Consider the following 10,753-nt stretch of genomic DNA (forward strand, 5'->3'; position numbering starts at 1 on the left):
TCATACATCATTTTTACTAATATCAGACGTCAATTGACGGTTTGTTTCTTTATATTACAAAAAGGTACAAACTCGGAAACTTCACTTTTAAAATACCCGATAGTGTCTAGCATTGTTAGCGGGACCAACATTTTCAATACATAAATCATCGCCATTTATAAATCAATTAGATATCTCACTTTTTCTCAGCGCTAATCTTTACCTGCAAAAGAAATGTCAAAAAAATATTCAAGAACATTGATCTTATTAAGAAAAGAAATATTAAAGGGAATACGTTATTATTTTTCAATATTTCACATACAATGCTATTTTGTATTTCGGATGAATGATATAATAGAATGATCATTACGCGGGTTTCAATGTGCAATTTGTTTTCAGAATTTTGAGGATGTTCTTAAAATACCTTGTCACATTAACCAAATTTATTATTTTACTGAGATCAAAAAACTCTTTCAAAGTATAGTGTCATATTACTTAAATCATAACATTAGAGATATAAGATTGATCTACACAAATTAATAACATTTCGTATAGTAAAGAATCATTGTAACGCAATTATTATTAAGTGTGTGTATATCAACGATATTTGCAAATAACGGGTACGAATGAATTTGAGAGCGAACTCTTGTATGACCCGGATTCCACATGCCTTCATAATGGCGTAGCTAAATCAAACAAAAAAAATGATTTAAAATCTTAAAATACCAGACGGCATAGTTTTTATCTTCTTGATGGATAATTAACGCGCGATATTTTACAAAGTATGTATGTAGAGTGTATCTTAATATTTTAAGGACAAGTAAATGCATAGTTCACAAATAATTAATGCACTTTCGATTTTGAAATGTGTGCATGTATTTAAACATTTTAGATACACTTACTTTGAAGTCTTATGATACCACGCTGTTAACCTAGCTGAGCAAAATTTAATCTGTAACAGAGAACTTAATGTTAACGAATTGTTTATAGCATATATGTACCACACGAAGTCGACATGTCGCGTTTCAAGACCCATGTCCCTACCTCTAAGGTCACTTTTACAGTAAGAAGGTACTCATTTTCTCAAGAAAGGTTTCAAGATACACATTTGTGTCCGGACTGTAACTTTGTCATGCATTTAAGAGTTTTAAAATTAATTGGCGCAATAGTCTACCATATCAAGACAACGTACGGTGTTGTAAGACCCATGTTCTTACCTCCAATGTCAATGTCACTCTAATAGTTTAAAGATATTTTATACTCATCAGAAGAGTTTGAAGGTACACACCAGTTTCGAAACTGTGACATTGTCATGCAGAATAACTTGGCATTTATGTCTCCCACAACAAGATGATGTGTGGCATCCAAGACCCATGGCCAAAAGTGGTAGTTTGCTATAAATAGCACTTCATTTCACAAGAACAATATTAAACAATTAGTTACTTTCATTCTCTTTTCTTTTCATAATTCCTTTCTGCAATGGAAACATTTTCAGGGGCATTCGTCACTTTTGAGTGACAGCTCTTGTTTTAAAGTGCAATGTATTTATTGATTCATTTTACACATGATGTTATTAAGGTCAAAGGAAGGTAGTGTTTCATGGCCAGGACTGGGGCTCTAATCAAACAACAGTCTGACAGGTTTTAAAACTTATCTTCCATAGTTTCAGGTAAGCGATATCGATATCTTTAAGATATCCATTTAATGCGCCTGGATCTTCCGTGCAACTTTTTCTGAATACTGACTTCTTACATTGGCAGATGTTAAATAATTTTCTAAGCTGCCACATAACTTAACTCAATATTAGTTTATTTTTTCTGGGAACGTCGGGACCTTTATTTTAAATACGTTTTAGTGTCAAGGTTTGCATATTGCTTAAACTGGTGTCAATTGGCAAACGTTTTGATAAAAATAATAGCTTATCTAATTAATATGTTTATTTTGCAGACTCGTTTAATAACCGGAGAAGATGACCAATCTAGGATGTTAAACATGTTTTTAGAAAACTTACGACATACTATGTTTCACACCTCAAATTCTGTAAATAATCTAGAAGACAACGTCATAAAAAGCCTTGTCAGAATTTTCCTTGTTGATACTTGACGAATGCCACCATACGAGAGGAGATGGCCTTACAGTACGCTAATGAGAAAATATCTAGTGGAAAATCCAAAACAAAAAAAAGATATGCCACAGGTTACTTGATAATTTGTCGACTGATGTTCATTCAACCTATTAAACATTTGCACATTATAATGAACTTTAAAATGAAAGTATAAATAGTTACATATTTGTTCTTTACTTTATTGAAGATTTATTGTTGTTTAAGCAAATTTCATCACTATGTCTAAACATTTTCCTTTTCTGCGTAAAAGAATATACATGGTTTGTCTTTTTGTTAAACTTTAGGTAGTAGGTCTGACAGCCTCAATTGGTGTCGGCAAATCTCGAACAGATCAGGAATCGGTAGATTACATTCTGAGGGTATGTGCTTGTCTGGACGTGAGAATTATTTCAACGGTAGAAAGAAATTTTAAAGAATTCAAGAAACATGTGAGCATTCCTGATGAAGGTATATATGCGTTTATTTATTTTAAAACTTCAAGAAATATTCTCTACAGATATTATACATGAATTTTATTTAAGAAAACAATAAATGTACATGATGAACCCACAAAGAACAACATGTTTAGGCAGTAATTAAATATTATTAATGTCCGTTGATGAGATTCATTTCAATGAATGAAACAGGGACAATTATTTTGCAGAGAAAAGATAAGAATCAAACGTATTTCAAGAACAAGTTTATAATCATGCTAAATAAAATCTATATATCATTTTAATTTTTGGAAAGACATAATGTTATCAATGACTTCCCTGTTAGACTTTGTAAGGATATCCTAAAATTTTATTAAAATAATTTAGTGTTATGTTTATAAAGACTATTTTTAAAATGTCATCTTAATCATTGAAATGTTTGATATGAATAAACAATCCTCATAATAATTTTATACTTTACAACTTGTTTTTAGATGCATTATAGCTAATTTATACCCACAAAATGCCATTTTGATGATTTTATAGAAACAATACAGCTTGTAAAGCAGAAAGATGACCCTTGTAAACATTTTATATTGACTGCAATGGAAGAAACTGAAGATATGTTGCAAGGTATAAATTCTATAAGCAATCGTAGTGTTCTCGGATAAAGCGAGACATATGTATAGTAGTATGTTTGTAGTTTGAAAAATAAATGTTTTATTTTTGTACATGAATGCTTCCAAAATACCTTCATGAAATAATATATTTGTATATTTCCTTATCAGCTTCTTCAAATAGCATCATAATATTTTATTTCGGGACATTTTGTTTACTTTACGTACTGTATGCATGAGTTTAATTAACAGAAACGTCCTAGGTAACGACTCTTTCAGGAGTTAACTATTAGATTGTGACAATCTTACCTACTATATATTCAAGGGATTTTTTCGTAATAATTTTTACTTTTTACAGCATACTAAATGATATGTACAATATAAATGCTGTCATAAAGTTTGAACAGCAAGAAAGACTTCTTGTTAAGGGAGCTCTAAATTGTCACTGTAGTGGACTTGATCTTATTGAATTCCTTTACACTTCCGGTGTAAAATTTTAAAGGTTTTTCTCTAGTCTAACAAAAAGTTATATTTGTGATACGTGTAAACTATTAGTTATAAAGATATTTAACTAGTAACATGGCCCCATATAAACGAAGCTTTGAAAATATAACCCGAACTGCAAGGCCAGGGTTATATTGCAAACAACCATTAAAATATGGCCATATAACATGTCAGGAATATTTATAACGAATTTATAAAGTTAGATTTCTTCACAAATTCACAGCAACCGTATTATAAAAAAAACTATTATAAACGTCGCGATTCACCAATGAAAACGGACGTTACAAACGTGTAGTATTATATATGTGATGCACAAAGAGCATTAAAAAATGATCAAACATGTTTTTAATTTTTAGACAATTCATTGATGCAACCTGATATGATTGATCTCATGGACAAGCAGCCATGTGACCGAGAGTCTCAAGAATACAATAAATGGACAGTTGATGTAATGAGAGCTGCACTTTTGAAGGTGGATGACTATGATGTGTCCAGAGATATAAGTAGTTGTGCAAAATACTTGAATGTAAGTTTCTGGAAAAAAATTTAGGTGTATATATATATATCATATAATGGGAAAGTACATAAATCAATTAATTAATTACTTTAAAATTTCATCATATCCGGTTGAAAATATTTGCATTTTATCATCCTTAGATATAGAACAAGACAATGTTTTAGCTGGTTTGAAAGATCGTTAGTTTGTGTTCCCTAACAATGCTTCAGTAGCAGTAAAATAAGGAAATGTGAACCTTAACAACCCAACATTTCAACTTAACATATGTACGGTACCAGTATGTTTTTAGGTCATTTCTGGCATAAAGTAAGTTTAGATATTCATGCTGGGATTGCCTTTCTCTTACATAAGCGAATTTATGAAGCCCATGACATGCTATATCTTTTTATGAACATTTAGTCAAATCTTAGATCAAAACAAGCAAGGCATCTGTATCGGGTAAAGTTAAGAAAAGTAATTGAATACTTATTGAGTACTAGTTTTTCATAATCTTATTTTCATGAAATTTTAATCAAATGATGATAACATGAAGACTATGTGACAAGTAAAAGTGGCAGTGTGTGGGCTTATCGCCATGTCACATTTAATATTGGTATAGTAAAAAGCGACAAAAACCTGGAGATAAGCTCCGCGTTTTTATTTAGCCCAATTATTCGCACACGCCGCAATTTTGTCATATTGATCGTTGTAAAACTTACATTTTTCAGTAGTAAACTGTCTACATTAGAGATATTTGTGTCAACTGGTGTGCTATTTCAAGAGTCCTTCAGTATATTATGGTATTTTTATAATTGTCTGAAAACTTATAAATGTATTCATTTACAATAACGGCATATTAATATGCTTCGAGTATAATTTCTAAACTATCAGTGATTCCTCATTGAAACTACGACTTGAAAAAAGTGCAGTGTGAAATAACCATACCTCTTTATAACTTAGATTTAATCATCTCGTATTGAAGCTACACACTGTTTTAAATACTCAAAGTAGGAAGTGTAAAAGAACCATAACTCTACTTTGATCAGTTTTAAAATTAGCTTCCTTTGTCCTGAGAATGGTATTTGAATAAACTTCAAACACTGACAGATATCGGTGAAAGGACGTGAAGTGTGAAAACACATTATTCTACCTTGCTTGATGCTCCGTTTATGAAACTTGAAAATGTTAAATAAGGCTTTTCCTGTGTAAAACATCTAAACTATTATTTATATCAAATTTCAAACAGTTGTAGAGACGAGGGATGGAAAGTGCAGTGTCAAAGATTAATAACTCTGCATTACTTAGTTTTTGAATCATGTCCCTCTGTAATATTTAATGATGTTTGTCCGCAGAATAACTTATAAGTATTGAAGGAATTTCAATGAAATTTCACTCGGTGATATGAAGTACAGAGTCAATTACTTTACATATATTCATAAAGTAAACATGTGTTAAAAGTCTTCTCATCATTTGGCATGTAGAATCACCTTGACAGGAGTACAAGCTTGTTCTTGCAATGGTGGTTTATATGTGCTTACAGAGTCAAACTCATTGACTTATGTCTTATTGTCCAAGAACTTAGATATTTGTCATACAGCATTTGGTAATAGATAATTTCAGATATTTCAAATATGTATACAGCCTTGATAAGATGACAAACCCTAATAGACCTCATTACTGACTTTAGATTTTAAAAGTGTGACCGCTTTTAACAATGTATCTCAGAGGAGCGATCCATGGACATCGTGACCCTCATACTGTCATATTCTATAGTATAATAGATGCAAATTTAAAAATGATATAATACGTTTTTTTTTCTTAAATCGATCAGATTTATAACTCGGCCCTAGAGGTTAACAAACTCTTGCTTTCGAGAGATGTCATTAAGTATTTGGCTGAAAAACACAAACTTGAAGGGGAAAACAAAGACAAACTAACTGAGATGGAAAAGGAGCTGTTCAAAAATCTGCAAAGTAGGTTCATCGTTTTATTGTTAAATATAATAATTGATAGTTAGCTATCGTTGGTGTAACGAACTTATCAGGAGTATATTAAAATATCACTTTTAATTTTGATGCAAAGAATTAAGGAAATGGTGCCATTATCTATGATATACAATAATAGTTGGGAAATATATCTGTTTATCTTCAAAATCCTAAAAAGGAATAACCATTGATTTCACCCATTTTAATTGTCAGATGTGCAGAAAACAATAAACGTTAAAGGGAAAAACACAGAAAATCCAAATGTGAGGATTTTGAGCGACACCTTACGGGAAGATGCTTGATGACAAAGGGGACGATTCACGGGCCATGGTTTTTGTGAAAGCAAGAGCTACTTGCAGATCTCTTGCTGCATTTTTGGACAGGGATCTCCAGAGTAGTGGTGTAAAAGCGAGTCCATTATATGGAAAGGAAAATCGTGGAGGAGATGACGGTATGACAATTTTAACTTTCTATTATTAATGCGAAGCACTAGAGCGGTTGAAAATAATAATTCTTTCTTAATTCATTTTAATAAGGACATTAACACGTGGTCTTTGATATCTAACTTGACTAACCAAACCCCTTACTAGTTTATTTTTCATATTAACGGCAATGTGTTATTTATATATGATTTTCATTATTGTAAACAGGAATGACAGAAAGTCAACAAACCGAGATACTAGACAAGTTTCGCAGTGGATTATTCAAAGTACTAGTATGCACATCTGTTGGGAATGAGGGTATAGATGTTCCTGATTGTAATATTGTTCTTAGTTACGAGTATTCCGGAGATGAAATAACAAAAATACAAATGAAAGGTATTGAACTTTCGTAAACATTTGTATCGAAACTATTACCTCCTTATTGATAAATCAGCAAGTTGTTCTTAAACAAACTAGAGTCGCCCTGTTAAGTCTTTTAGGCATGTATCGGTGATATTTCAACGTTATTTATCCTGTCAAAATAACTAATTCATGTTTCATTCAAAATTTTTAATGGACATATATGAGAACCGTTAAACGCATACTTTTAAGTCAGCATATTATTTGTTTTATCAATAACATAATTATTCAGGTCGTGCACGTAAGAAAAAAGCGACAACAATCACTATGGGAAGTGATAAAGTAGTAGAACAGGAAATGATAAATACATACAAAGCTGCAATGATGTATAGGGCCATGAATACTGTAAAACAGTTGGATCCAAAATTCATCAGTATGAAAGTCAATGCCTACCAAAGTGAAGAAACACATAAATACAGATTTAAAGCAGAAGTTGAGAAGTTGAAAAAGGGAAGGAAGTCTGATGAAGATTACGAGATTTTGTGTGGAAGATGCAACACTTTTGCTTGTTATGTCTCTGATGTAAGGCAGCTTGGACATGATCATATCGTAATTGATAAAAATTTCGCTGACAAGATTACAAAAACAGAACACAAGAAGCCGAAAACATATGACGGCCTACACAAAAAATACAAGATGTTTTGCAAGAAATGCCCAATAGACTGGGGTATAATTGGACAAAGAGATTGCTTAGACTGCATGATCCTAAAAATCATCAATTTCAAGTTTAGGAATTTGCGTACACATGGTGTGAGTACCTACAAAAAATGGATCGATGTACCATACGCTGTTCCTGAAATAAAGTTGGAAGATCTACCCAGATTGCTAGGAGGTCCAGAGGAATTATAATTGTTCGTGTAAAAGACGAAATAAAATTTAAGATCTAAACCATATATGTACTAAAGTACTTAAATTTCGGGATGACAAGTATTTATAATATCTATAATGTAGGGGTATTAATGTTTTACAATGTTAATGAATATTTAATGTTTTTCTTGATTTTAAAGGTAATGTCTACCATGTCATCGTTCAAATATTGTTTCATTTGTTATTATTTTTTATTAAATGAATGCCCTTGTTGTAAAAAATTAAAAGGAATTTTTAGATCCATAATGTAGATATTGATTAGAACTTTAAATAAATCATAGATATTATGTTTTTGAAATGATTTTGAAATAGGATTCAGTTCATGTATATTTGTTGCTTACCAGTGTTTAATTTGTGAAAAAGCTTTTTGTATATTGCTCTAATAAGTAATTTTTTTAGCACTTACTGGCAATGAAAATTCATTTGGTAAATACATTATTCAAAATTCATGATCATAGAAATTGAATTTAGTGGTATTATTTATTTGGATATCAGACAAGTAATTTAATTGCTCAGTATAAACGGTTGAAATATTATATTGAAGCGATGTTTATATTGTAAACAACGGTTTGTATAAGTCATGAACCATGTTAGACATCGTTATAACAAACTGATAAAAAAGAGAATTGCTATATTTGAGGTTAAACGAAAATTACTTAATGAATTGACACCAGTGGTGAAGAAAGATTATATAAATGGAAGCGACGTTACAAACGTTCAGTACATATAATACATACCATGTAATACATACTGTACCTTCTCGGGCAAAAGTTACCGTTATTGAGCAAGTATGTACTTGTTAGTCCTAATTTCTTGCTTTCAAAAAATTTTGTATATTAATTGGTATCAAGATTACATATTAAGTATTGCATACTCTGTAAAGAGTGTTCATATCGTGGTGCAACACCGTTCGACCCCCCTCCCCCGATTACAGAAATAATTACGTTTTATTCAAATTCGTTTAATTCACGATTACTTTCGAACCTCGAGATAAATTACTGAAGACTATTTATGATAATTAAAATCGGCGTTCAAACAAACAAAACAAACTTACAAAACGTTTAAAGTTGTATTATTTAGTTACTATTGCTGTTTGATTTTATGCCTTCATAAAACTTAGTGTGATTAGATGGTGACGTTATGTCGATTAAAGTGTAAATGCTGATTGTCAAGGTAAGTATCTAAAATTGCAATTTTCCATAATGGTCTTTAATTTTGGATTCCACTTCGCAAAAGTAATCAAGAACTCACGGGCTAAACGGTTATTTCTATAGAATCCATTATAAAATATATTGCTAACGTAAGCTTGATTAATACAAGGGTGGTGCAGGTTATTTTTATATTTCGTACTTAATATATGTTATCATAAATTATCAGTAAGTCTACCACAATTGTACAGGTCAATCAGACTGAACTAATCAGATACAATTAATAAATAGCACACGCATACATATATACAAAGTATATCGATTCAAAGTGAAACTTGAAATTTTCATTTAACCATCTTGTGTTGTGTTGCTTTAACGATGTGAACGGATATTCACGTCGAAATTGTTTCTCCATTAATCGTATAGCTTCATTTCATTGAGAAATAAAATTTGGTAAAAATTACTGAATTTATTGAAAATGTTCATACTTTTGTACATGCAAATGATAGCGATTTATGTAATCAAACCTATATTAAAAAAAAGCTATATGAATATTTCTATACTATTTCGGGAGTGCTTAATTCGTATATTAAAAAAAACAAGAAACAAAAAGATAATTTCTTTTTAATATATAGAGATATCCTTTTTTCATAATTATATTTACGGTGAATTTCAGTGTTTCTTTTTTCTTCCCTTTGTCATGTTTAAGTTTAGTTAATCTCATAAGTACATAAGTATACAACTTTCATGAGTTACTCTTTTAGTACTTTATATCAGTTAAATTGTATGCCTCTATAATGTTGTTGTTAGTGCATTTTTGCCATTCTTGTACAACTTAAAATTTTTTACATACAGAAATTACAAGTTTATGTTGTAATTTCATTTTTCTTTAAGTTAAGAAAGTCTGCTGTACACTTATTTGTTATAAGAATTCTCGACAGGTTATTTAGCTGTGTATAAACGGTTGTTTGCAATGGAACCCTCGCTGAGCATTTCGGATTATATCACACCATAATTAACATTTCCCCTCACCATGTTGACTATAAAGATTGTACAATGTGTTACATGCTAAGTAAAATTTATGTGATGTAATGTTATGTTATATATAACAACACGTTAAATTGGGTCATATAATCTGTCATACATCAATTTTACTAAATTTGTCACGGTCTAGGCCGTGAGGTAAAAACCTCGGGGGTAGTGTGTCCTCTCAATAGAGGTTTAATAATTTAGTCTGTAAAGGGAGTTGGTTTTGGTTCCCACACAGTTTACTTCTATAGTAATACTATTCTATATTACTTTGCTCATTCTGTTACTTATGACTTTAACAGAACACTATCTCTACATAGATAAATAAAATTCTCTGTAAGGATTTAAACACTGTTTATTCCCAGTAGTAATTATTCCAAGTAGTAAATTGCAAGTTTATTTGGTTAATAACAATGTTACCAATAACAAAATAATAAATTGTCAAAACATATTCATGAGCAGACAATTGTATTTTTATCATTCAGCAACAGATTCAAATACGATAATGTAATATAAGTAAAAGTTTGCAAAAGAAATGACCAAGAGTTTTCAAGTTCTATTTATGTTTAAAACCGTTTCTTAATTATAATTATCTCCTTTAAATTTAATGTATCTTAATGTCTAACGTGTGTACTTCTTTTAATACTCAACACGGAAAAAAATAGCGTACCAGTGAACCGTGACCAAATTTTAACAAGCAGTTAAATAATCTATTTCAAACAGTAAAGTGTTAATAAAAAACGTGTAA

At 30.7% G+C, this 10,753-nt stretch overlaps 1 protein-coding gene across 2 annotated transcripts; it reads left to right on the forward strand.

The window, feature by feature from the left end:
* The first annotated feature begins 2,070 nt into the window (after positions 1-2,070).
* Positions 2,071-9,675, forward strand: LOC132754514 (antiviral innate immune response receptor RIG-I-like). 2 transcript variants are annotated; one of them, XM_060745157.1, is made up of 6 exons: positions 2,071-2,175; positions 2,389-2,551; positions 3,064-3,150; positions 3,995-4,164; positions 5,966-6,107; positions 6,333-6,556. In XM_060745157.1, exons 1-6 carry the CDS (start codon positions 2,086-2,088, stop codon positions 6,419-6,421), a joined length of 741 nt encoding a protein of 246 aa, XP_060601140.1. In that variant the 5' UTR covers positions 2,071-2,085; the 3' UTR covers positions 6,422-6,556. The 2 variants fall into 2 exon arrangements, with proteins under 2 accessions (XP_060601140.1, XP_060601139.1); XM_060745156.1 differs by lacking the exons at positions 2,071-2,175; positions 2,389-2,551; positions 3,064-3,150; positions 3,995-4,164 and adding exons at positions 6,770-6,937; positions 7,194-9,675 and having other exon boundaries at positions 5,967-6,107; positions 6,333-6,570.
* Positions 9,676-10,753: the final 1,078 nt, after the last annotated feature.

The sequence above is a fragment of the Ruditapes philippinarum genome, unplaced genomic scaffold, assembly GCF_026571515.1.
Source record: "Ruditapes philippinarum isolate M1 unplaced genomic scaffold, ASM2657151v2 ctg5937_1_1_1_1, whole genome shotgun sequence".
NCBI lineage: Eukaryota > Metazoa > Mollusca > Bivalvia > Venerida > Veneridae > Ruditapes > Ruditapes philippinarum.

What these genes read in the sequence shown, in the direction of transcription:
- LOC132754514 (XM_060745156.1), top strand. Translation starts at nt 6,414, where the DNA reads ATGCTTGATGACAAAGGGGACGATTCACGGGCCATGGTTTTTGTGAAA. An exon ending in AAATCGTGGAGGAGATGACG is followed by an intron (nt 6,571 to 6,769) that starts GTATGACAATTT and finishes TATTGTAAACAG; the next exon opens with GAATGACAGAAAGTCAACAA. An exon ending in AACAAAAATACAAATGAAAG is followed by an intron (nt 6,938 to 7,193) that starts GTATTGAACTTT and finishes ATAATTATTCAG; the next exon opens with GTCGTGCACGTAAGAAAAAA.